General features: G+C 40.1%; 1 protein-coding gene across 2 annotated transcripts; it reads left to right on the top strand.

Annotated features, from left to right (window-relative positions):
- On the top strand, positions 1 to 27828 carry LOC142776076 (inositol polyphosphate 5-phosphatase E-like). Of its 2 annotated transcripts, none has more exons than XM_075878985.1 (5): positions 1 to 208; positions 11331 to 11435; positions 15274 to 15434; positions 26236 to 26282; positions 27334 to 27828. In XM_075878985.1, the coding sequence occupies exons 1-5, from the start codon at positions 205 to 207 to the stop codon at positions 27359 to 27361; spliced, it is 345 nt and encodes a 114-aa protein (XP_075735100.1). In that variant the 5' UTR covers positions 1 to 204; the 3' UTR covers positions 27362 to 27828. The 2 variants fall into 2 exon arrangements, with proteins under 2 accessions (XP_075735100.1, XP_075735101.1); XM_075878986.1 differs by having other exon boundaries at positions 15274 to 15441.

Below are 27828 nucleotides of genomic sequence, written 5' to 3'. Positions count from 1 at the left end.
CGGTTGTTCACGTGAGTCGTCCGTGGTGTCTGCTAGCGATTTTCGTTTCGCAGCTCTATGCCACAATATTTCCCGCGTTTTGGCGCGTCCAGTAGTTAATTGTTTACTGCTGACGCACGCCCTGACATCGTTAGTGCTTAATATACCAGTCTGCTATTTGGGCTTTTGACGGTGCTGCTACTGCTGCCGTGCCTTTGACAGTTAATGGGTACGTTTCGTTTTCACCGCAGGCCACTTTAACGTAATAATATTACGCTGTGTAGTTTTCAGTGTTTGAACGATCTGCGAACATTCCCCATCGAGTGTACCTGCTTAAAACGGAATTATTAGGTTTGCAAGCGGCCATCTATACTGCATGAATGTGTCGACTCACGACTGCCGTGTGGTGCAGAGACCGTGTTTAGCTGTTGCACAAAAGTATCTTGCTTTAAAATTGGGGGTCCGGGGGTACGTACGGCATAGTGAAGCTCATGCCTTCTCGTTTACTGTTATTTCTTTCCAGCGATGTGATCGAAAATAGAGACTGTACACCAGAATGAATCGATACCAACCAGCCGGTAAAGATGACCCTCCCAAGCGGCCCTCCCGGCTTACCTCCCAAAAGGAAAGAATTAAAGGCGGGCAAAAAAAAAAAAAAAAAAAGTCAAAGCCCTCCTGTTCAAAGCCCTCTCGAAGAGCTCCATCTAGTACACAAATACTCTGTTGCAGCCTCACTAGCACATGACAGCGCAAGTTCGTCGTCTGATGACGAAGCCTTTGAAGTGTGGCAGCTTGGGCTAGTTGGTATGGCATGACGATAGTTATAGCGCGAGAACAAAACGACCCAGACGTGTTGCAGAGAAGAACTGGCTTTCTGACTCTCAGACTCCATCGTTGACGCCTAGGGTGGAATAGGTTCGTCTTTCTAGTCTTGTCAAGTGTCCATCGTCCACCAGCTTGAAACGACCTCTGAGTTTTGCTACAGAGCAACGGCTAGGTCAGACCAATTGCGTGGGTACAGGCAGCCTCAAGTCCCTCAGTGATGGAATCAATGGTAGTTATGCCAACAAAGCTCATCAACTGTCTCCCTTGGCAAAAACGGAGCCCCCAACAGGTTCAACATGCTGTGTTACCGAGGTGCACCACTCTTGGACAGTTTCAGGCATGTCAGAATTTCAAGACAGTAGTGATTTTCCTCCAGACCAACCTAGTAGTCTTCCCAAGATTTCAACTAAGAATGCTCGTCTGAGGTTCGTGGGCTACACCACATTAGTATGTGAAAGAAAAAAAAAGGGGGGGGGGGGGGAGGGACCGCATGCTGAATTTATTTTCATGTGTCAAATTCCACGTGTCTAGTGGCCAGGTTTCACCAAGTGATTGCAACTTCTGAATGATAACAAACAATGTAGGTGTTAAAAACATTATTCGAGTCATAGTGTCTTCCTATACTGTACACAAACAGTTGTCTTCGAAACTTAAATGATTATGAGGCTTTGTAGGTTGCCGTGCATAACAAGTCGTTACACATGGTGTCTGTAGCTCAAATATTGTATTTTAAAGCAGTAGCAGCTGTCCTACATGAGTGCAATATTAAGCATTATTTCTCTTTCTTGTGTTCTGTTTGGAGTAAAATAATTTTTTTTTTCTTTTTGCTAGACTTGAAACCAAATTTATTGCACACAACTTGTTTCTTTTTTAAAGTAAAAACAAACCTACTGGTGTGCATGTCGTGGTTGTTTATTATTTCGATTTGTTTTTAATGAAAGTTGATTTACAAGAACAACACTGTTTTGCATGGGTGGTGGATTACAGTTGACTATAAGGAACGCCTACTCAAGACTTGACCTACCTGCCAGCGAATCATATGCATCATAATCAACACAGTTGGTCACAGGCATGAACAGTGTCCTGCATAAGTGGTCTTCATACACTGGCTCTACCCTATTATCTCTCTTTCTCACTTTTCGCACTGGTCACACACAAAAAAAAAGGAAAAAGCTTTTTTGCACAAACTGCATGATTTATTTTCAGTGATACATGAATTTTTCTCATACATGTTTTACGGTTGCAATGCTACACACAACAACTTAAGCCAATCACTTTTATGAGCTCTTACATAAATGGCAACTACTATGTTCGGTGTTCTGCGTGTAGTACCTTTTGGACACTTTATTCTGAATGCTGCCAGCACTCTGTCATCACATCAATTGAGGTATATATGTGATCCCCATCAGACCCACTGTGAGAACTATGGCCAGTACGCGTCTCTATGAAGTTGACTACATGTCTCATGATGTATGACATACCAGTACATGTTTTCAAATATTTTGGTGACAGTAAAGCTGTCCTTGATCTTGCACCTTTTACATTTTAAAGATTTGTATTATAACCCCACCTCATGGGCTCCAGAATTGGCATTGAGTAGTTGAAGCAATAAGTTCCTGAATTAAATTTTTTTTTTTCGGTGGAGCTTCTACACATCTAAATATAATGGAATTTGACCAGATGATGTCAATAATGGTGACTTCTGAAATGAAGAATTTCTGATAAACACGCATTTTAACAACTCCTATATGCATTCAGGGATAGTGAAATGTAGAACGAAGGATGCAGTGGTGCCATCAGCTTGAGTTTTGTTTCCATCTTCCATACATTGCAACAAATCATAGCAACCTGGTCACTGCAAGTTGAATCTCAAGCCAGGAATCCCACATAGCACCTGTCATGTCAAAGTTGTTGTAATTGGGAGTTGAATTTCATTAAAGCGCCACTTGGAAATAACCTTAGAAATTCGTAAAGGTGCGTTTACACTAGAGCAACACAACACTGACATGACCCCCACGAAAACACAAGGCAGACGCAAATCATCGGCCGACGAGTCGACTGCTGGCGAAATCGCGAGCCCCCATGGTCACACTAGGCCGCCGCCGACGCCTCAAACAACAGCATTTCATCGTAGTGTAACATGATGAGAGACCAAAAACTTCAGCAAAACCATGTCTTTGCTTCAAACCACCACAAAGCGGGCAATCTTGGGGGAGTTAACAATACCCTCTCCGAGGCTTCCTAGGCGTCTGAACCCTGCCCCTCGTTACCATGGATTATGGCGGGGGCTGCGCCGAGTAGCAGGAGAGGGACAATTATGAGCAGGGTGCATGGCTGAAAATGAGGTGCAGGTGTGCAAGTTTAGCTGGTGTCACTGCCTGTGCCCCCAATGTGACTGCAGAATTGGCCAATGAAAGACTGTGAGCACGACAAGACGCAGGCAGGGCCTTCGGGAGACCACCGGTGGATAGCTTGTGTCGTTGCAGTGTGCATAGGCCGACGTCAAGAGAAAAGACACTTCCGAAGACAGCCCGCAGACCAAAATCAGTGTTGTGTCTCTCTAGTGTAAACGCGCCTTAAACAGGGGCCAGTGCTGGAGCTGACGTTTTTACGAGTGGACTTCTCTTTTTCAAGGCTTTAACACAGAGAAGTCCACTTGACAAAGCGTCTGCTCCAGCTCTGGCCCCCTGTTTACGAATTGCTCATTGCAAGCTGCTATCTTCACTTCTTGCCTTTCTTTTGAAAATGATGTGGTTTGGTGAAAGCTGTATAATAATTATAACATGGGAGATGCTGGCTGTTTTCCACTGCCACTTCTGCCACTTCTTGTATTACAAGAAGTGGCAGAATACAAGATCTGCCACTTCTTGTATTGGGATCGTTTTCATTTTAACATATTTTGAGTGTCTGGATGTTGTATCAAGCTTGTTTAAGGCAGGCGCGTAGGCAAACAGCTTTATTGATTCATGAGAGAATCTGGTGAGGGAAGGAGGGAGGGGAACAAGATGCAGAATCTAAACGGCCGGATTTTTTTGTGCTTCATCGAGCCCTTCCGGCACATTCCACTATGCAGTGCTGTAGTCTGGTTGCAAGCTGCGCAGAGCAGCCTCCCAACACTGCTGTTGTTCAGGCCCTTGCTATGCATGCCTGTGTTTGTCGGAATAATTCGGAAAGATGTGACCAAGGTCTACTCTGGTGCAAACTATTGTGATACCAAAACATGTTTAGTGTAGTGTCTTCTCTAAAGTACTTATTATGTACACTGCATAATTTAGTGTAGAATAAATTATTTGCTTTCATGTCGGCATAATAATAACATTCTGTGAAAATTTACCACGGAACTACTGCAGAAATAGTATGCTAAAAGTTGTACATGAATAATAGCGCATATTTCCTTGAGTTTTGAAATTATTAGCATTTGGTTAGAGCTAGGGGACTCTCAAAAAGTTGCAGTTTTGGCACAAGGCCGAAGCAATTAATGCCATAGCAGCTCATCGTACTGTTACACGAAGTAAAGCTAGGATATTTAGGAACCATACAAAATGTAGTGAACATGGTCGAATGTGTGTTAAGCAGCAGTGTCTCACACGCGCAGCAGCACGTTCTTCCTGTGTCTGGGCATGTATACGAGCCTGCCTTGGTTCAGTGCGACTAGCATTCTATTGGAGCTGTTCCACAGGTGTTTGTACAACACACGATGGCATCAGAAAGGCCGATCGATCTACATACAGCATTTTCACGGGCGTTTGTCGGGCATTTCCTTCCATGGCTTTAGTCGATACTGGGGAGAGTAGCGAAAAGTGCAGTCCCGATGCTCTTCAAAGTGCCCACCTCAGATTGTCCTAGACATTGCATTGTTGGCATCAACGCCGAAAGCAGCTGGATGGAGGAGTAAGCTCGCTTCTTGCTTGCTTGTTCCTTGATATGTGGCTTCCACCCACCATGGGGGATTGGCCATAAAACAGGTGGTTGTTATGAAGAAAATTTTTTATTTTTAAAGGGATGAGGTAGAAATTGATTGCCCCAGGAATAAACAAAAAATTTTAGAATAATCAATATCCGGCTGCATGTCCATTGACAGTAAGCCAGTGGTAAATGATTTTTATATGTAGCTCGTCGTTAGTGAGACGGATAGCATGAGCGGCCCGGCCTTGTTAGTTAAAGCAGCGGACTGAGAAGCGAGGAGTCGCTGGCTCGAATCCCCGGTGTGATGCCTTGCCATTCTTTTTCTTCTGATTTATTTTTCTTTGTGCCTTTATATGTATATATGGGACATGACGGCAGTGGCAACATTCAGCTGAGTGTGTTCGTATAATTGTTAACGCACTGAAATAAAATATCCTAAGGCCCTATGTCATTTTTGGCTCACTAAAATGTGGCAAGCATTGCTACCTTTAGTTGCTGGCATACCGTAGCTGGGTTCACAGACTAGGTATTGTGTTCGTTGTTATAAAAATACATAATTTAGAAACAGGACTTTTTTTTGTGAGAGAAAGAATAAAAAGGGTTTTTACTGTTTTTAGTATGCACTCGTATGGCCTTGCTACCACCACCATATAAATATTGCATGCTACTTATCGTGCCAAGGCAATAAAAAAAAACACGGCTTTTGTCGTCATGTCACATAACATGACGTCACTTCCCATAACAAAAATAGCTGATGTGTGTTGTCATAGTCTGAAATAAAGGTAGTTTGTCCCGTGAATGAAAATTACACGGCTTCAATTTCGGTGCTACGACTCACGCAACGATATCGGCACATTCCAGAGCATCAGATGAATGGCTTGCTCAAATCGTGTCACAGGGCCATTTTATAAGGGCCCTGAAACACTTTTTTAGCATGGTCAGAAAACACTGATTGGTATTCAAGGTTCCTGAACACGTGAGCCAAATTTTATAGTGCAGCATGCGGCCTTGAAATAATAAACATTTATCAGTCGGCTAGACATCATTTCCTCTTCTCTCAACGAATGATGCCATAAACCCAAATGACTATGCCATAAACCCAAAGCTCACAGTCATTGACTGATTTAAGCATCGTGAGATGCATAGTTACCATGGCCACCGTAAGATCCCAGTGCATGCCCGCTCTCACGCGATCACACTGAAAGTAAGCCGTGCGTTTCAAGAAAGAAAAGAAATTGCTTATGCGATGACGCACACTGAAGAATCGATGCATATTTGTGCCCTCTTGGCATCCCTCTGTTTTAGAGTTACAGCATGCTCGCTGGTATGAAAGGAGAGAGAAAGTGGAGGCAACAAAACTGTAACACTGTTCATATTGGATGGATTTAAGGCGTTTTGCAGCAGCCGATTCGTGACGCAATAAGCTCTTTTGAAGTAACCTATTGATGATTATGGTAGTACTTCTCTAAGAGATAACAATTTTTGTCAGCTTTCATGAGCACTGGTTGATTTTCTGGTATCAGTGGTGGAGCCAAAGCTGCTGGAACATGTTTTGTAGGTTAAAATTATGGCTTTGTGTGTGATGAATTTCTGATTATAAGATTTTTCATCAGATTGAAGTATTTGTCTCAAACTTAGGTATAGGCGTGCAATGCATGTGTATGCCTATGTAATCTCACGCTTGTGAATCTCTAATTTATTTACTACTGATTTTTCGTAGTTGGGTAGCTGTTCGAGGGGTAGGTGTGTGAAACTTGCTCAACTAGCGTTTTCTACTTCTTAGCCTTTTCTTGGTCATTAAATTTTCATCTCTGCCCCACCGTGGTGGTCTAGTGGCTAAGGTACTCGGCTGCTGACCCACAGGTCGCGGGATCGAATCCCGGCTGCGACGGCTGCATTTCTGATCGAGGTGGAAATGTTGTAGGCCCGTGTGCTCAGATTAGGGTGCACATTAAAGAACCCCTGGTGGTCGAAATTTCCGGAGCCCTCCACTACGGCGTCTCTCATAATCATATGGTGATTTTGGGACGTTAAACCCCACATATCAATCAAATTTTCATGTCTAGTTATATGACATTCATCATACCATTAAAGTATTTAGGAATAAGCTGAGAAGTGTAGGACCTGCCTTGTTATCATTAATAAAAGCACTGTAACTTTCATTAATTTTTTTATGGCATCAGTTCATAAGCGGAACAGGGGAGAGATTGGGCGGTGGGTTCAAGCATACGTTGAAAAATTTATAGTATATGTGCAGATATAATGCGTGTGCACAAATGTGCGTATGTTTACATATAAGAGGGTCAAGTTACCCCCTCCCCTCTTTTCTCCTTCGTTACATGAAACTCTGCCAATGCTCCTGCATCACTTTCTTAAATTCAGAGCAAAAGCTAAAGTTTAAGGCATGCTAAATAATCATGCTATTGAAGCACAAACGTAAAAACAGGGTTGAGACCAAGACATAAAACTCATATAGTGTCAATGTATAGCGTTGTTTGCAATTCAGTACCATCAGTATTGACTAGTCTAGTCTAGCTAGCGGTCCAATGTTCTGCAAGCTAAATAGCATTGCAAGTTTCACTCACTGTAATGTTTTCTTTTAAATAAATATATTTAAAAAAATGTTTCACAGTACTTCAAATTGGGACATTGTGAAGGTTCTAAATGATGTTTGAGGTATTATGTGAAACATTTATATATACTGCACGATACTTAAAGCATCATGTACTGTATGATTGCAATCACTCAAAGTTTATTCTGCCACAATTGTGATTGCCATGGTTGATCACAGATATTAGGCCATCTGACTCATCTTCATAATAAAGAGGTGCTTTTAAAAATAAATTTGTTGTTTCAGATGTTGACTTAGGCCACACTGTATTATATACTCTACATTAGGAAGAGGGAGGACAAACGTTATTTTGAGGAAAAGCAGGATAATGCATTTGACTTCTCGGGGTAGATACTTTGTGACTTTTTTAGTCGGAGCCATAGTTTGCTGGTGTGCCAGCTTGACATTGCGTGTGACTGACAAAATACGACGAACCTGAGACATTGCAACATTGAAGCAGCTGTTGTATCTGAGCTGCTCTTTCTTTGCCCACTGCAATATGTCCGATTCAAAACATGCCCATGATGTTTGTGTGCTGCATGATGTGTGGCATGAGAACAAAGTGTTGCTGGTCCTCTTATGCATCCAACGTGTTTTGTGTAGCATGACATTGTGCCTATGCCTCAATGTGTACTTTCAAAAAATTGCTAGAGCTTTAAGGCATGCTCATATTAACTGTTCAAAAGGCTGCAGTAGTTGCTGAGAATTGTGGCTGAAGCACTTGTAGAACATACTAGTATGTGTGTTCTTAACATTGGCTGTAGCCTTCTCAAATTTTCTATGTGGTGCACAACATTAATGCACAACCAACATGTGATACCATTAATGCGCAACCATTAGTGTTCCAATCAGCCTTGGTTGAGATCAAGTTATACAAAGTGACTTTTGGCTAGTGGAAGCTCTTAGGCTCCTATGGATCCCTCACTAATGTTCTATTGCGGCCCAGTTGCGAGAATGTTAAGGTTATTATACTCTTCCTCAGTTCACAAGGCAATAACCTCGGCCAGGCAAACTGTATTTATCCTCTAAAAGAAGTTTCCGTTGTTTTTCATATTGCATCATATGACATAAAGTTCTATGCAAGCACTACAACATACATTTTCTCGCATATAAATTATTGGTGTTACAGGGGCATCAACATTTTTTTTTTTCAACTATTCATCGTTAAGTACCTCATAGTGATAGAATAGGTACTTTCAAGCCTTATAGTGCCTATAAAATTAGGCTTACAGATTTTGTACAGGCAGTTTCAGTTTTGTTTTTATATGTAATAACGTATATTGACATCTTTACACTTTATTTATTTATTTATTCATTTTACCTTCAGCGCCAACAAGGCATTACAGCAGGGGGGTATATGCAAATACATGAATACGATTCATCACATCGAAAAAAAAAAAGAAAAGGAAAAAGAGAACTGACATGAGAATAAGTGGTACAAATCTGCACAATAGCGCATCAAATGTACAAGCAGTGTCACAATAAAAAATTTACATGTGCGACAAAAACGTGTGAAACAGAGCATCAGATGTACAATTAATAATACTACCTGGTAGTTTATTCCAGGCCTCAATGGAATGGGGAAAGAAAGAACCCTTGTACACATCAGTACGGCAATCAATTTCACGAATTTTCCATTCATGGTCGCATCGCTTAGATACAAAGTGCGGGGTTAGTAAGAAAATTTTAGGATCAAGACCAGTCTTATTTAAATAAATACGATATAGTAGTTCAAGTTTGTGATGCAACCGACATTTACTTAGTGTTTCCCAGCCCAACTCTGATTTAAGTAATGTAATGCTAGTGCGAAAACTATAATTTTTAGTTACAAATCGGGCGGTGCGGTTCTGGACGCGTTCTAGCAGTGTACATAAATTTTCACACAGAAGATGGTAACACCGGAGCACCACATTGTGATGGTTTAATGCTTCGTTTCACTTGTCCTTGTCTTTTATCTTGCTACACTGGCCTTTACAATAAATTTTTGTATAAAGGGGTCACAATGTCTGTCTAATTATTTATAGGATGTAAATTTAAGTATTTGTGAAGTGAAGTTAATCATTCCATATTAACTGTCTCAACCGTGGCACTTGCCAAAAATCGATTTGTAGAAAAAACAATGGATAAACCTACTATAGACAGTATTTCCCCAAAATATAATTGGTGGCATTTTTTTGGCACTTGCTTTTATTGCATTGTTCAAGCATCATGCTTTTATTTTTAGTCAGTTCCTTATGATAGCTTTACATTTTTCATTTCCTAGCACGTGAGTAAAGGTTGGCATTCCTGTTCCTGAAGATGAGAAACCCCACCTCTTCTAATTAACGACATGGCCTCCAGAAGTGACAGTTTGTAAAAAACGGGTTAAGTTCATTATTTTTGTTTAGTTTCTGCCTGAAAGGAAAGGTTGTGTTTACCACTTTCAGTGCCCAGCTTTCACTTGAGTTAAATATCTCCACAGCAAAAGATTTGTTCAGTATCCATTTAAGTATGACTTATTTGTATCTGCAACAAATGCAATTGTCCATTTAGTGTCACATGTAGCTACTCAACCCATTTTCTCTGCTATAATCTTCGTGGATGCTGAAGCCAATTTTTTGTTTAGATCTTTCAAACGAGGCTCCACAGTATCTAAGAAAAATGCAATGAAGTTAATCTAAGGCAAGATAACTGTCTTCAGCAGGCTTGCCACTGCACACTAAGTGCTACTTGGCCTAACATTTGAGTTTGTTCACAACATGCATTTGCTTATGCTATGTTATCTCTCTCCATGCTACCGACAATGAGCAGAACTTGATTAGTCTATCTAATTGTACATTGCACTTCTCACTGCTTGAAAAATTTGTAAGATCGAACTGTGAGATCCAGTCCTTTTGGCTAATAGCAATTAAGGATGTAATAGCAGCATTTGTGATGACATTTTACCACATAATGGGATGCGAAAGTGCTGTTTTTTGGGGGCAAATGAGCCATATTTCACTGTGGTTTCCTGTAGCACGTCAAATTAGTGGGAAAAAGTTCTTAGCACCTTTTTTCAGTGTCAAATGCTATAAAGCACAGAATATGCAGCAAAATAATTTGCCCCGCCGCGGTGGTCTAGTGGCTAAGGTACTCGGCTGCTGACCCGCAGGTCGCGGGATCGAATCTCGGCTGCGGCGGCTGCATTTTCGATGGAGGCGGAAATGTTGTAGGCCCGTGTGCTCAGATTTGGGTGCACGTTAAAGAACCCCAGGTGGTCGAAATTTCCGGAGCCCTCCACTACGACGTCTCTCATAATCATATGGTGGTTTTGGGACGTTAAACCCCACAAATCAATCAATCAGCAAAATAATTTAAAATAGCTGTTTTTCATTGAGTTGATAGCTAGGCAGCCAACTGAGATATAGAGTCAGACTTTGTACGGCTGAGTATCATCCCTTGCAATGAAGGCAGGTGGCAGCAGCAAATGCAGCAAAAGCACAGAAGCAGGAACTTGGTAGAGTTGTCTCACTTGTATATAGTGAAGACAATTGTCATGTTATACATGTGGCATTATGTTTATGCATACTCATAGTGATGTTGAACTGTGGCATTAAATGCATTATTAGTCAGCGACGTCTTTTTTTTTTTTTTAAGTCCTTGTCTGAAATGTCTGACTAGGTATGGCATAAACAACATTGCCCTTTTTTAGGCGTCCCCTACATACAATGAAAACATGTGATATTTGTTTTGCAGCTTTCTTTTAAGTACCATGAGTAGACCTTTTTAAGAGGAACTGATTTTTCAGCCACATCGAGAATACCACTTATTTGCAAGCTGCATTAAGGCTAAAAAGCCACTAGTGACTTGTCTTAATAATATGGGTCACAATAATTAATTCATAGCATGCTAGAGAAATGATCATTTATACTGGCAAATAGCTGCATATCAGTGCCAAAAAGACAAAGAAAAAATGTTTGTTTTTTTCGATGTTTTAAAGTTGTCATATTGCATTCAACTTTGATAATGCTTTTATTTCTTCTTTTTCTAGCTCAGGAAAAAAGAGTTAAGGAGTGTAACCAAGATTATGAAAAGATATGTCATCAGATTGACTTACCAAAACAAGCACATTTCACGCTTCAGTACCAAAGCAAAGGTTGGTCTATCTCATGTGAATCTGTGCATGATGACCTAAAGGTCAACTCTGGCAATTTTCTGAGGTCATTGGACCTGAATGAAATTAGCTATGTGTGTTCCCCTGCCCACTCCTCACCTTTATAAAGAACGACAGGATAGAGAGATGTACAGATTTATCTCGGATAAATTTTATTGACTACCTTGAACGCTTGCTTCGCTACCCACAACTAGTGAACACATTGTGTGCGACATAGTATATGCATAAACAGTGAAGGCAGCTGGCAGCATCAAGAAGTAAGATGTTCATCAGCTGTGCTGCCAAAATGGCAGCAGGCAGCACAAGAAAATGAAAAAGGTGGATTGGCGACTACTGACCCGCCCTGGCAAGCCCCGATAGCCAGTGAGGCCCTGGAAGTGGAGCTCCACTCAGAGTGACCAAACAGCCTTGTTTTAATAACTTTTTTCTGTGCCATACTAAGCGCTTAAAAATCAACAGCGTTGTAGCATCTGCTAGGATTTTACTTTCACTGTTTCTGTTTTCTGCACTGGCCATACAGGCATACTTGTTTACCCGTCCAGCTTTTACATTAAAATATATAGCTCAAAAAGATGCTTATTTTTACTCTATTCTCACTTGCAGCTATAGGAACCAAGCACTGAGCCTGTGGTGATGCAGTACATAAGTGAATGAAAGGAACTGGCATGCTTTGTGCAGCAGCTGACTCATCAGTAAACACATGTTGGGTTATTTCGCAGTGTCGTCTATGAATTGCTGAGTCGTAAACTGTGCCATAACTATAAGAACTATGCACCTGGAACAAAGTTTTTCAGTTTTCTGCTTCGAAAATTCACTGAAATTCGGATTAGTGTATGCCACATAAAGCAAGTTATCATGCGGGCACTTTTATCAAGTTCATGCTGTTGCTTTTTTGTGTGAATTTACACTCCATGCAAGTTAATTGATATTTTTACGGTGCTGATAGGAGTGAGTGACAGCCAGCAAAGTGATCTCAAGTATGCAGTCGACATTTTGTTGGTGGAAAACCATCGACAGATTCAGCAATTCTCCCTTGTAGGCTGCCGCTGTTTTTCTACTGTACCGCAGTCAAACAGTAACACTAGGGAAGAATCTCCGCATGCCTGCAAAATGTGTCATGGACCGCCAGAATTTTATGCTCCTTGTATTGCCATTCTTCTTAACAGCACTGTGCATGCAAGCAACGCTGCACCACACCATTTTTGCATTTAGTGACAGCTAATATATCATTTGCAAGGTTGGCGTGTGACAAAGTTACTCAAGGACTTGTGCAGTGCTAGTAACGTCTAAAAATGGAGCTGCACTACAGTGCAGAAAGCTTCGTGGAACTTCCAGACATTACTAAATATGACACGTGCAGTTCGGAGATAGTACGTTTTACTTACGTCCATTGCATGGGGTTGCCTAACAGGAGTCAGAAAAACAACGTCAGGCGAAACGACAAGAAAGAATCCATACAAACATTGATGTTGACAGCCTATGCTTTGTGGTTTACACTGGCCAGCCGATTGCCCTTTCAGAATACACTGCCACATGTCTGTGCTTTCTATCACATTGAAAGCATGACTGATTCCATATAATTTGTCCTTTCTTTTCCTTTGAGGCCCTAAAAGATTCCTGCACTGTTGACTTTCTGAAGGCCTACCCGTTTTATCCAATATGTGGTCTTCGCACCTACACACTTGTGTAAAATGTGGGTGTAGCAGAAAAAGAGATGGCTATTTGTAGCACGCCAGTTAAAACTGAAGTGGTGGCACGTGGCGGTGTAGTGGTGTAGTAGACTGTTGTTCCACTTGTAGGTGCTGCACGTTTCCCGTAAGCTAAAATAGATTAAAATAAAGGGAAAAAGAAAAGAAAGTCAGCTATACTTATGCTTGACAAAGCAATATTCTTTACAACTCCTCCAACGATTTACTTCTCATATATTAGTAAAAGTCCTCTAAATGTTAACCACAGTAGAATCTCAGTAAAGGGAAATCTGCTAAATGAAACTGCTGCCTTTGACAAAATAGAACAACTGCCTTTGATATGATTGGTTTAGTACTTGTATTGGGCACCCCTATTCATCTCTCAGTAAATGGAACTCCTGATAAATAAAATATATTTTCCTGGTTCCTTTTGTTTTGGTTTAAAGACCATCTGCTGTGATTAATCTTCATTAATTATTGACATAGTCTCAACATAAAAGTTTATGCCAGAATATAAAAAGCAGTACTGTACACTTGTTGGCTTTCATAAGTGTTTTGTTCAAGTTAGCTGAAACACACCAAGGCTTAGATACAATTCAGTTGCTTGGCTGCAACAGTATTTGCATTTCTGAATATCGCCAGCATGCATGGGAAAAAAAAGCAGCTAATTACATCACAAACTTCAATAAATTGGGGTCTCTTGTAAAGGAATTTTTCTGAAACATGACACTATACTTTGCAATAACCCACCCTGAATACTTTATGCTTGCCCTGTGGCTTTTGTTGTAAAAATCGTGTAATAAAATTCAACATGTGTAATAAACATGCCGATTCTTTCTTGATGCTTACTTGCCCTTTGCAACAGCTTTTAGTTACCATTTTTGATACTATGGTTAATAAAGAAATCACACAAATATAAATGCTTGGTAGGTAATTTTGGTTTTACAATGTTGGAGCTTCTTTTTCATAGTTGTAGATCGATATGTTTTCCTACAAAAGGAAACAACTGCATATTGCATATTCACAGACCAACGTTATCCTTACCTCTTGTCCTAATTACTGCTTTCGTGCCCATAACAAGCTTCATAAGCAAATATCAAGCCAGTATTGACCAACCAGTGTCAGCTGAGAATAACAGAGAGCAGAGCTAATTGGTGAATATGCATTCCTAATAGACAGCCCAGGCCATCTTGTGGTGTCATGACTTTTTTTGTGTGTCTATAATTGCACACCCTGTCTTTTAGAATGAACAACCTCGGCTATTTTTTGCTCTGTTTACTGTTTTCATGCTCTTACAGTACATTAAGGGCAAAAAATAAAAAAGGAAACGACATTAATATTAGGTCCATTCCTAAAACCGAGCTGTTATTATCCCTGGTGTGCTCACATTCTCCCATCTTTAATTTCTTAGTAGGTTACTATTTTTACAGGGAAAGCTGTTATGATATCACAAAAAAGGCCGTCTCCAGCGCCGTACTCGTCCGCCGACAGTGTCCGCAACCAATATCGCATGAAGTATGAAAAAAAAAAACTAAATGAGAAAAATATCTCGCGTAGAGGGGGCTCCAGGTCTTGTCTGTGGCAGCCCAGTGCTCTACCACAGAGCTACTCCTGTGCTCGAAATTCTGCTGCAGACTTGCCTTATGCACGCTTCTTGTCAGTTCAGGAATCATGTTAAAAGAGCATTTCAGAACAGTAACAAAGCAACCTAGCATCACGCAATGTGAGTTTCTAAACAATGGGGTTTATTGAATGGTTCCAGGCCACTACAAAAGGCTCAGTCATAATTGCTTGCCGTCATTAGCTACAACATCAGCAAATAATGCACATAATGCCAATAATGAACATTGTACCTAATGCCTTACAGCTGCATAGAGGGCACCATGCTCCTCTGAAGAAAGACAAATACTAATGAAATAGTGCACGCTTTTCTACTTCACAAATGTTATGGTGACTTACGGTGTAGTGGGTATCATGCAAGTGTACTTGTAGTAGTCTCTGCAAGAGTGTTCAGAAAAGGCTCTAGAAAGGCCGTTCTTCCAGCTTTTGCTGTGACGGCGCTGCGCGTTTTGCACAGGCCTGGTGTTTTTTTTTCTTAAAAGGTTTGTGAATGTGTATTTGATTCATTGCAGATGTGACTGCAAGATGTCACCATGTATTTTGGTGTGGCGATCTGAATTTTCGACTCGTGAATGATCGTTCCACAGTCGTCGGTTTATTGAAGGATCACCATGAGAATAAACAACTTACGTATGAGAACCTCCTGAAATTTGATCGACCAAGAAGTGCTATGGTAGATGGTTTGTATATTTAAATCTTCTGTATACCACCTTCCGTTTTTTTTTTGCTAAAATTTTTAAAGAACGCCCTTTAATTAGGTTTGTGCAATTAAGATGAAACAGAGTGATGTGTAGATTGTGGGGGGCAATAGTGCTTGCAAAACATAAAACTGACAGTAACATGGTGTGAAAGCGGTCGAAACTTGAAACAACGTCCTGAGCTTTTTCTCTCGTGGAAGCTGCACATGTAGCAAGTCAAGGTCATGCACACAAATGCTGAACACACACTGCTTGTAGTATCTTTTTCTATGGCATGTGACATTGAATTATCATCTATTACACTCTCTCTAGATATGTGCCATGAAGCAAAATTAGGTAAAGAAGGCCTAAGGGGGGTGGAGCTAGTCATGTGAACATGGTGTGGCCCCTACACCACGTACCACATGGGTGAAGGAACTCTGCTTGCGAAGAATGGCTGAGGCAAAGGGGGTAATTCCATTAGTGGTGAATCTTGCCTCCCGGTAAGATAGTAACAAAGCAGTTAAATTTTTTTCAAATTTTTTAATAACGAGCCTGCTTGAAAATGATTTCGTTGAAACATTCCCTAGACATTGCTTTCCCGACTGTATAGTGAAAACTTGCAGTAGTGTTCTTCAAAGCTGAGGCTTTCTTTAAAAAAAGTTGCCTTCATAAGTCACAACCTTAAAGTAGCTATGAAAAAATTTTCTCCAATTCGAACAATTTACTTTATTGTAAAATTTACAATAGCAAAATTGAAGCAGAGTAGTAGAAGTAGGGTCATTCCTGCTCAGCAGAAAATTTAGGTTTGCTATGTTTCCAGATATGCTACAAAATGCACTAGTATTCCAGACAAGTCTCTTAAAAACTTTCCTATAACAGCTTGAAATGACCTTTTATACTGAAATATTGTCAGGGCAAACTAACAGGACACAAAGGAGGAGACAAACAAGTCATTTGTTGTATGCACTTGTTTGTCTCCTCCTTTACATCCTGTTGGTTTGTGCTCCCAATATTTCAGTGTGAATCTATACCAACTACACCGCCTCTCAACCCTTCTGGAATGATCTTAATTGAAATGCAGATGCATTCATTCATTAGTGATCTTGCAAAGAGATATCTAGAAAGTGGTGATAGTCTTTGGATTTTTGTTAAACTGACACTACTACACAACTGCTGAGCTTCAGTTTTGCAATTGTACCATGTGCCTAATATGAAATATGACTTTAGATAAGGCTGTATTTAGTTAGCTATCTGCACCGTGATTCACGGTGTTAAGAACATCTCGTAAAAGAGCACCACTTTTTCTTGGCGAGCTCTAAAAATCTGTTTGAATTAGAAGATAACTGCCTTGTTTTCTCAATATGTTTTCCATTCACCAGTGTTGTATGCAGCATCTCTCTCTTCTCTGCTGATCAGGTCAGGCATTTTTTGGCTTTCAAAAAGGAAAGACAAAAATTTGGACCGACTTACAACTTCAAAGTTGGCTCGAGTCAGTTTGATGATGTGAAGCATAGAGTGCCATCGGTTGCACTTTTCATTTCATGGCATTGGTATTGTCAGGCTCATTTTTCACTGGAAACCTATTTTCATTTAGGATCTAATACTTTATAAAAGCAAGAGAAAAGGCCATATAGAGTGTATTCTCTATCACTGAATTCCATAAATGCAAACCTCTGATTATCGACCAGTGTATGGGCTGTATTAAGTGGGGATTCGATCTGGAAGAGACAAGTAAGAATTGGTTTTAATTAATATTGCTATACAATTACACTGTCTTGGTTGACTACCAGTTGCAGAGTTCTCTCTGAAAGAGTTTTGCAACTGGGTGTTGCATGTGGCTTCTTATCTGTCAAAGACATGGATAGTAAGGGTTGTGCAACAGTCAATTTATCACTTTTACTAAATATAGATTAGTTCATGTGCCATATCTCATGAAAATATTTCATTATTATTTCAAATATCTATACTTCTCAATAACTGAATAGTATTTGTTCAGTTTGTGCGCAATGTTTTTTCTATTCAGCCTTTTTATATGAGAAAACCATTTAGACTGTTGAACTATTATTGCAATATATAAGTATTGTGCCAATTCTTGTATTTGCTATTGATCTACAAGGTCTTTTGAAAGTAGAAAACAAAAATCAACAGACTGCAGTGATTTTTGTGATCCTGAATTTAATGCAACTCATAACCTAGTCGGCAGTTATTGGAGGTTGTGTGGATTTGATTTCTGACTTCTGTGATATCAGTTGAGTAGTGATAAATGCTAAAATACTAGTGTACAATGTTTTCAGTGCATCTGAAAGAACTGCCATTGAAGAAAAATAATCCGGAACACTACACAATGGGGTTCCTCTTTGCCTTATGTACAGTTTTCGGACATTTAAACCCACAATTAAACTTTTTATAATATTTGTCCAACACTTCAGATCTTAAATACAAATAGAGTAGTGCAGGCCATTTGATTCATGTTCGGCTCAAGAATCCAGAAGTTCAAGTTCCCGACACGTCTTTTTTGAATGTGTATAAGAAATAACACTCATTGGTGTCCTGAGAAAAGCCAAATGGCAGATGTATTAAACATTCCATAATATAGTTGGGCTGAATAAAAGCAGTTGTTATGCCGGACCAACAGTTCATAAGCAGTTGCATTGGGCATGTAGCTTCCACTTCATTGTTGCATTTAAATATTTAGGCTGTTTAGCAATTTAATGCAGTTGATTATTTGATCAGTTTAATTACATTTGCATGTCTTAAAAACTGTTGCACTTAATTCTTTCTTTCAGTAAACACAACATTGTATGTACTATCAGTATGAACTACAGCACGTGAGCGCATGGCTGAGCGTACTGCAAGGTTGTACAGTGGCGCCAATCGTCGCATATTTTCAAATTATTGGGAGGAAGTCTGGCTATCCTTGTGGGTGTGCATCGCCCCCCACTAACTTGCTGTTGCCCTCTAAGGCATCATTTTCGAAGCCGTTATAACCACAGCGCAAAACTAGCACGAGCATGAAAGGAAGTTTGGGCGATGCGTACTCACAGGTACAACCGAGCCCTCCCCTGATAACACAAAAAATGTCATGATTGGTGCAACTATAGAACCTTACATTGGGATTGACCATATGCTCCCGCGGTGTAGCTCATACTGAGCACGATAGTACAACTGGACATGTGGTAGCATGTTTCATAAGGGTGGTAGGCCACCTCCAAAAAAAACTTTTTTCAACCGGAGGAGCCAAGAACAAAATTACTGCTTTTTCGGAACAAGCCTGTCTCAGTTACTTTGGCTAGTCATTTAGAGTGCAAAATATTGATTTTTAATTTTTTTGGAAGGCCATCTTTGTCAAATATTCAATGAAAAGTGGTAGTTACATCAACCGTGATTAGTGACTAACGGGTGCCTGAATTTAGTAAAGCTTTGGCATTTCTGTAATCAATGGTTGTAGCTATGCAGTGAACTAGGATAAATAATATACAGTAAGTATCAAGGAAGTTATGTTAAAATCTCCAAACAATTCAGAAAAAGTGCCAATTTATACTGAGCTTGTTTGAAAAATCAGCTGTGAATTCAAAACTAATCGATCAATTTCTTTTATCCTAGTTCACTGGACAGATATATAAGTGGTGAAACATTGTACTAAATTTTCAAACAAAGCATGCACTAGGAAAAAAAGTTATGGAAGTTCGCATCACATGACTTCCAGCAAATTCTTATTTTGAAGAAAACGTAAACAAAGATTTCAGAGCGGGCTCAAGATGTCAGAAACTTCGTACAGAGTCCTAAAATGCACCTGATTCTTATGTGGGTCTTTGTTGAATAGCATTATGGTCTCCTTTTCTTCGTGTGACTGCTCTTCTTTTTTTTCTGGCCTGTTTCGTCCCATCCGCTGAGTTGCGTTTGGTATTCTGCTAACGCTTGTGATCTCTGGCAATGCAAGCTTTCGTCGTGTAGTATCCTGGTTCTATGCCAGCTTGGCTCAGGATGTCTAGGGTGCTTACACTGCCATTATTGAAGTGTGCGGCAGCATCATGCAAGGCAAACATTACTGTAGGCAAGCTTACGTAGACCTCTTTGAGAGCCCGCTGCCATATCTGACCATTATAACTCATTTGCATTTTGTGTCTTTCCATGCAAACATTTCATCAGAAGTTCATCTGAGCACAAATCGCTGTACACAATTTTGACTTTGTTGAGCACATCGTTCGAAAGTCATCCTTTGTGTACGTACTCCCCTTGGCCGAGTGCTTCGACCCTTCTGTACACACACCAGCTGTTCGGTCCAAGTAAACACAGATCTTGTCTCGGATGCTTTTTGGTAGAGCTGCGATGAAAAAGACTGGCTAGGGTAGCCTGCTTCATTGCACAAATGTTGCCCATAATAGCCCTTATGGCAATGCCATAGTAATTTTGCAGGCGGTCGATGAGGGCATCGGTGAGCTTTCCCTTACTTCCAAGACCACGCACTCCTTTCTTGAGTTCTCCGAAGCAGCAGCCAACACGCTTCTGGACATGCCCAATGCATTTATGTTTCTGGACACTGTCCTTTCTATACATGTCTTTCACAGCGGCGCAGCTCTTGGAATCACCATCACCGTAGAATTTCAGGTACTTCAAGCCTCTTTTTGGCTGCGCCCTCTCAAATATTCAGTACAGACCAACCATCTCCATACTGCCAGCACTTCTTTCGTGGTTTGCTTGCCAGGAAGTGTGGTTTGCCTTTTATTCCTGAAAAGAAGCACTTTGTGGCCTCAACTTCCTTTTAGTTTGTGGCCTCAGCTTCCTTTTAGTTTTAGAAGACTTACACGACCTAAAAAGGGCCTCACCATCTATGACTTTTCCCGTGTCAACAGAAATCACAGACTCACATGCGTTCAAAGATGAATGGCCACGCTTCTGCCACCTGAAACACCACACGCAGCACTGCCCACAACTTGACTAAGTTCCACAGCAGCATCAGCTATAGGTTTCGACGGCACTTCTCCTGCAGTTGCAGAAAGCCGAGACGATAATTTGTCATAGGCGGAGTGACGTGGAGCAGGCATGTTCATGACTTTGGCAAAAATTTCCGCACCTACGTGCCCTTTTCACAACTGGCACCTCGCGTAAAGGAGACGAACATTATTTTCATTACACGTCCCACCTTTCTAGACGTATCAAATGGACGCTCGAACCCACAGTCAGTACACACGACCGCACAGGTTGAGCATATCCCTTGGTGAGAGTGTTCTTCGAGCTTCAGCATTGGGTTCATGTATCCAGGGCATGTCACTAGTGATAAAAACACCGAAAAAAGAATGTCAATGTCCACAAGCCTGTTATTTTGGAGCGAAGAATTTCGCGGCGGAGCCCCGTACGTTTTCGTAATACCCGCAACCTTTCTTGTGGTCGCCGAAACACCCGCGCCCGTGTCAGGAGGCAGCATCGTCGGGGTGTAGCGATTTCCACCAAACTTGCACTTCCTTGTCTTCTGAGTTCTGCACTTAGTAATGCTGGTCTGAATATATATTCGAATCCAGGTGGGTTAAGAACTCGCACGTTGCAGCATCGACACGTGGAAGAAATGTAGAACGATGCCTGACGCATGCCGACCAAGGTAAACAACAAACATTCCACGAGCGTTTGGCATCCTCCTTGTGGCTGTTTTTAAAGATTTGAACACAATTAGAAGCACAAAATTATATAAAAAGACATCCTCTTACGTAACAGTCAACATAAAATTCATGAAGTATTTTGAATATTATTAATACACAGTAGATTCTCAGTAAACGGAACCTGAAGAAACCAGGAAAATGTGTTTCATTCAACAGGAGTTCCATTTACTGAGAAGTGAACATAAGTGCAGAATACAAGCCCAAAACCAATCATTGCAGAGGCAAGGGTTCTATTTAAGCAGTATTTAAGAGATTTCCGTTTACTGAGAGTCTACTGTAGACGAAAAACACTTTCGTAACCAACACATTGTGGTTTCGGTTTCGGTATATGAGTATGGTGTATAGAAATCTTATTGTAACTCGCAAACTAATGATGATAGGAAGATAAGTTTCTTGCTACACATGTTTGAATGACCGGGCGTGCAGAAAAACTAAATCAAGCAAGCAATTTTGCAAAAACATTCACTTTGGCGTAAGCCTACCACCTTAATGTAATTTAATGTTGCCAAATAATTTCAAGTATTTATCTATCATTTACAAGTTCCTTAGCTACTACTTGGTTTAACAGACCTGCTTGTTTGCCCACTTGGTTCTTGCTGAGGTACATATTTTGCCACAAGATTAAGACACACACGAAAGGAAGACCCAGAAGGGGTCATTGTGTGTGTGTCTTAATCTTGAGGATAATATGCCATTTAGTAGTTATGTGAACATATAATGTAATTTATATTATACATACTTACATTAATGCATATAAGCTTGAATTCTCATACTAAATAGGCTCTGCGCAAGCATTGTACTTGCTTGCAAAACATGAAAATGTTCATTGTTGAGTTTACTGTTCAGAGGTTGGTATAATTGAAGATGTATAATTCGATTACAAAATTTCAGTATTTGTATATCTCGAACTTGCGCTTGAGGCCAAACAGGATTATCTGGGTTGTCTTTGTGCAGGGGGGCTACAGGGTGGGCCAGCAAAAACTTAAGGGGGCCGTTTCCTCCCCTGGTGCCCCCTGCCTTGCATAATTCGTGCCCGCATAAGATAGCATCCTGGTTCAAAGAAGTATATAAAAACTTACTCGCTCTCGTTGCACCCTCTGTCCTGCCTTCAGGGCACACATCAGCTAAGATTGGCATGAACGTGATGCATGCATACTTTAGTCTGCATGTGAAAAAGTTCAAGCAGAAATTTTATACTAGGGAATTGTTAATGTAAAACCTCTTTATAGCGCACCTGTTTTAAAAGTATGATCATATTGCAGTTGTGATGGACCCTTGACTCAACCTCCACAGAACCTGATCATTAGTGAATGTCGTAACTACTTTTTGTCATTTTCACTGTACCCCTAAACTTGCTGTGTAGCTGAAGCCACAATACGCCACAAAATATCTCCTGCTCTTTGGTTGCTGTAGGGACAAATCGACTGATAATTCTGACTCCAGAGCAGTTACTGTAACGCGATGTATATAGTATTACGGATAAACATGAGAAATACACCACAACGTAATGGAGGCCACCAACAACCTATAAGGATAAGCGTCAGAGATGCCTTGAGGTGTGATGGTGGCCAGGAACGGCTCATGGCCAGTACAACTTATTGCGGACAACCCAATTATGAGCGTCTCTCAAGCAGCTGCTCAGTAGACCGCGCAGCATGGAGCAGTTGTAAAGCATACTACACACTGTTCATAGGCAGCAAATTAAACACAACCTGCCACTATTAACTGCTGCCTCTTTGTGCGAGACTTCCAAGTGTGTTGCGGAGACACATCCCTGGTGAGAAAAATAGCAGCATGCCATCATTTTACTGGCTCAACAAAGTACTTGCTACACGCTTTTGTGGTGAGATGTTGCACAGATACAAATGAACTTGACTCTCCAAATATGTGCAGTACAGCAAGCACTTTGTAATAACTCCATGACACTGGGTGTTTAAATGTCATTCAAATGGTATGACATTTGCATTTAATGACATTATGTGGCTGCTAGACAGAGATGTACAAAGTCATTAGAGTCAAATTACTTAGGCAATCGAATAAGTTCAAAAAACACATTTGCCTTCGCCACTGAACCGAATGTATGCTCTCTATCCCAAGGACTACTCAAAAGACGGCATTTGGCATTCTCAATTTGACCTGCATTCATGGAAACATGCTATTATTGTTGCTTTTCAAAGGGTCTCTCAATTTTATGATGTCAGGTGTACGAAGGGCTATTGCAAAATGGTTTTACTCTCCATCTCAGTGCGTGAGGCCGCCGTCCCTGGCGGCCAGAATGTAAACAAGCAGATGCCTCTGTGCATATGTGGGCATGTATCTCCAGCGATGGCATCAAGGAGGCTTTTTTTTCTTTCGTTTTTTTTTCATCTCACGATCCAGTCTCTTCTCCCTGGCTTATGGACATTTTTCGCACCGCGAATAACAAAGCAACTAAATGCATTACTTGCTGCAGCTTGGCGTCGTCGTTCAGCAGCTCTGCCATGTCAGCCGTGTTGTTTGTGTTATCCGCTGTGGCAACTGGCTAGGCAGATCAACTTGGTTTATAGTGGTTATATATTTTGCGATATAAAATTTATAGGCATCTTTATTTAGCAAGGTGACTTCCCACCTGTTTTTTAAAATAAACAACTTCACTTTTTAATCACTGTACAGTTACCTCCCACTTTTCCGGCCATTTTTTTCTGAATTTTCGACATTGATATTATGATTGAGTGACATACTTTTTTCTATGTAGCACCACCATGTATTGAATGGTATTCGTTTCACCGAATAACATTTGCACCTAATGACATGACACCTCCAACGCGACAGGGGTATAAGTAATTGTGTGAGCTAGCAGGTGATGTGCTACGCGTGAATACTTGTATAGTAGTTTGAAGGAGCAGTCAGCCCCATGTGGCAGTAAGTGTCTCCTTTTAGTGAAGTGGTCCCATTTTTCATGCATTGACAAGAAAGTCTTGTAGTAGTACTTGGCAGTTAGTGTGCTTGTATATGCCACATTCCCAGGAGATTCTTATTAACAAGGTTTCACTGTATTGTGTAGCATTCTAGGAGTTGGGGGTTTATTATTGTCATTTTATTGGTGCTTGTCTTCACTTGTTGCCACATTTGGTTTTGTGCATTCGACATTTTCCTCTATTCAAATCAAGGTAAAGTGTCATTTTGCACACCATATTCTTCGTATAATTTACTTTAGATGTGTTTACGTAGTAATTTAGGGATTTCTGCACCCCTTTTTCTAAGTACTAAAATAAAATGAAAATACTCCATGCAGATATGTAGGTTACATGTGCCGCCCAAGGACGATTAGAAGTCAAGTGGACGCCGAGGTATTTATACGAAGACGACCGTGACACATTGGAATTATTTATGGAGTAATCAAATTCAACAGTCAACTCTTTCGACTAAAGAATAATACATTTCATTTTGATAAATTTAAACTCATTTGCCATGCATTACACCAGTTGTTATTGAGATTAAGGTCTTCCTGGAGAGAAAGGTGGTCATCGGTACTAGTTAGAGAACGGTATGGAATGCAATCGTGAGCAAAAAGTCGTATTGACGAAGAAATGTTAGATGGAAGATCATTAATGTAGATTAGAAAAAGTAGTGGCCCCAAGACGCTATCCTGAGGCACTCCGGAGGTGACATTGGAAATTGGAAAGCAAGAGTTATTAACCAGAGGGAACTGCTTTCGAAAACACAAAAAAAGTTACGGATCCACGAGAAGGTTAGTGAATCTAAATGAAGTTCTGTTAATTTTGAAATCAGGCGGGAATGAGATACGCGGTCGAATGCTTTAGAAAAATTTAGGAAAATGCAGTCAGTTTGTAAATTATTACCTATATTGAAGTGAAGATCAATGGTAAATTTTAGTAGTTGAGTGTTGCAAGAAAAACCTCACCTAAATCCATGCTGGTTCTCAAAAAGAAGTTATTGGTTTCTAAATGACAATAAATGTGTGAAGAAATGGTATGCTCAAGCATCTTGCAGCAAATGCATGTTGGTGATATGGGGCCATAATTTTCTGGTGAGCATCTATTGCCACTTTTAAATAAGGGAACTACTTTACCTATTTTGCAATCAGCTGGCAGTTGTCCTGTTTATAAAGATTGCGTGAAAATGTGGTACAGGATTTTACTTGAGCATAATGACGTGTTTTTGAGCACCTTAGAATTAATGTTATCAATGCCTAAAGAAGTTGATAATTTAAGTTTTCCAATAAGTTTCGCAATCCTTTCAGTGCTGACGACAATAGGTTTCATAAATGTATAATCAGACTCGGGAACTTCGGGCACTCTAAAATGATCTTCACACGTGAACACAGATGAAAAAAATGAGTTCAACACTGAAGCACTATCTACATCTGATAGAGGCATATGGTTAGCATCTTGTATACTGACAGATGTGGTAGCATTGTGAGGGGAAATTACTGGCTAGAATTTTTTCGGATTAGTATTTAAGAAGGAAGACAAATCGTGTGTAAGATATTTAGATTTCGCTTTTAGAGTGCTGCATCTGCCATTGTGTATGCCAAGGTAATGCATTGGAATCAGAATAATAATGAAAATAGTAGTCTTATATTGGGATTCATATTTAAAACATTTTTTATTAGAACTGCATTAAGTAGTATCACAATGAAATGGGAAAAATGTGATGGCTTCAGCATTCGTCAATGCAACTGGTTTTCTTTCAACAATCATTTACAGTAACAAATGTTCTTAGGTAAAGCTTGAACTTGTTAAAATCTATAGTGTGCATTTCAGTACACCATAGTTAAATTATATCCAAAATTCATTTCTATGATGCAAGGGTGATCAGCTTTGCCAAGTTTGGCAACTACAAGATGCAATACGCTTGCTTGCACAGCTTTGGAATATAATCATGGATCTGAAAAACTGTGAAATTAAGCTCTACATCATTATTTTTCACTTCACTGCTTTAATGGCTGATGTACATAAAGGCTACAGGTTCTTGAAGGGTGGTCTATATTATTTTTCATCTGTTTTATCGTCCGAGTGATTTGAGAATTCAGTTGAAAATTTTTGCTCTCACACACGCAGCCTTGCCACCAGGAGCAGACTCATGTGAGTTAGGTTTTCATTTGACTTATGAGGTGTCCTCTCTTTTTGTATTGCAGCACACGACTGTCGGCAGGCTTGTTCAACAGAGACATCTATTTAGAAGGTATGGGCTTAATCCTATTTCTTGTCCAGTGTTTTATGAACTGGCATGCCATCATATGAGAGCATTAGTAATTGTATTGTAGAAATGTTTCCTGAAGTCAAGGATATCTCATTGTGGAGCCTATGTATTGCTTCCTTGTTTGCACTTTGATGCTTCATTACATACTTTCATATCAGTTAGTTTGCTTTCTACTTAACCAAAACTTATACAATCAACTTGTGTAATAGACAGAAGTTGATCATACCATAGGTTGACACTGCTGATGTTGCAGGAAATATTTGAAAAACATAAAGTTTGTCAAGTCCAAATTAAGGGAAGGCAGGCGACTAGATAGGTTTTCAACAGGGTTATCTGGTAAAGCTGTTAGCATTTTGATTTGTGTGTCGTCTTGTGCTCCCACATGAAATATGCAGTGCAGGTATCCTTGAATCATCTATGAGCACCAGATCTGTTACCTTTTGTCATTCATTGTATAAATTAAAGTTTTATGGGCTTACTGAGAATGAAACCAAAGAAATTGCATTTAAATGCAATTTATTGCATCAGAATAATGGTTAGCCATGGACCTGATGGTAAATGTAATGCTTTACTTGGTGTTGTCTTTTGTTTACCTGGATATTGTATTGACACAGGGAGCAAAAACAAAAAAGAGCCATAGTATAGGGGTATATGACTGGAACGTCTAATGACATTTGCACTGCCATGTCCCTCCCAGTCAGATCAGATTTATATACTTGCATTAATCATTGAAATGTGCGATATTTAAAAAGTATTATGTCTTCATACGTGCTCAATGATAAAATGGAATTGTACTCATGTAGTGCCTCTCAACAAACAGCATCACTGGTACGTTAAGTAACCAGTTTGAGCCTTGATTTTTTTAGATTTGTAGGTTTTAAAATTTATTTGCCATAGAATATCAACAATGAGAAATATATAAATACTTATTGTTAGATAAATATAACTCTGCAGACAACTTTGAAATGTGGTCTGTGTGGTTGCATGTTATTGAACGAAGTGCCCATAAAAGTCTGTATTCTTTTGCATGCAGCTGCACGCAGGCGAGCTGCTGCTCTTGAAATTCGACAGAGCCTTAAAGCCAGTCAAGTGTGTGCTGTAATGTGGAAGTTTTTGACATTCAACACTACCCTTGTTTTCTTTTTCTCATTGCATGTGGCGTACACAAGTGTTGTGTTGTTTTGTCAAATTTTGTGCAGATATTAGGCTGTCAACTCACGCTAGGAACGAGAGGTGTAAAGATTCCCTCTAGTGTACTGGTGGACCTTTGAAGCTAAATATAGTGTTTCATGTCATTTTGTAGTGTCCCATACTGCACGTAATTTTTTGACATAGTCCTCACTAGTGCCTACATCGTTGCCTTAATTTGCCGTAAGTCCTCTTTTTTTCCCCTCTAACAGTAAAAGCACAGCATGATTCTGTGGTGTAAGCTTTTGCTTTTGCAGTCTTCAAGTGCTTATCCTGTGATGTGTACATAAAAGAAATGTAAATGTGAAAACTTAATAAAAAGTGGACTACATTAACTTTA

The sequence above is a fragment of the Rhipicephalus microplus genome, chromosome X (genome assembly GCF_043290135.1).
Source record: "Rhipicephalus microplus isolate Deutch F79 chromosome X, USDA_Rmic, whole genome shotgun sequence".
Lineage (NCBI taxonomy): Eukaryota > Metazoa > Arthropoda > Arachnida > Ixodida > Ixodidae > Rhipicephalus > Rhipicephalus microplus.
Note: the sequence above shows the minus strand (reverse complement) of the source record. Positions and strands in the feature narration are given on the sequence as shown.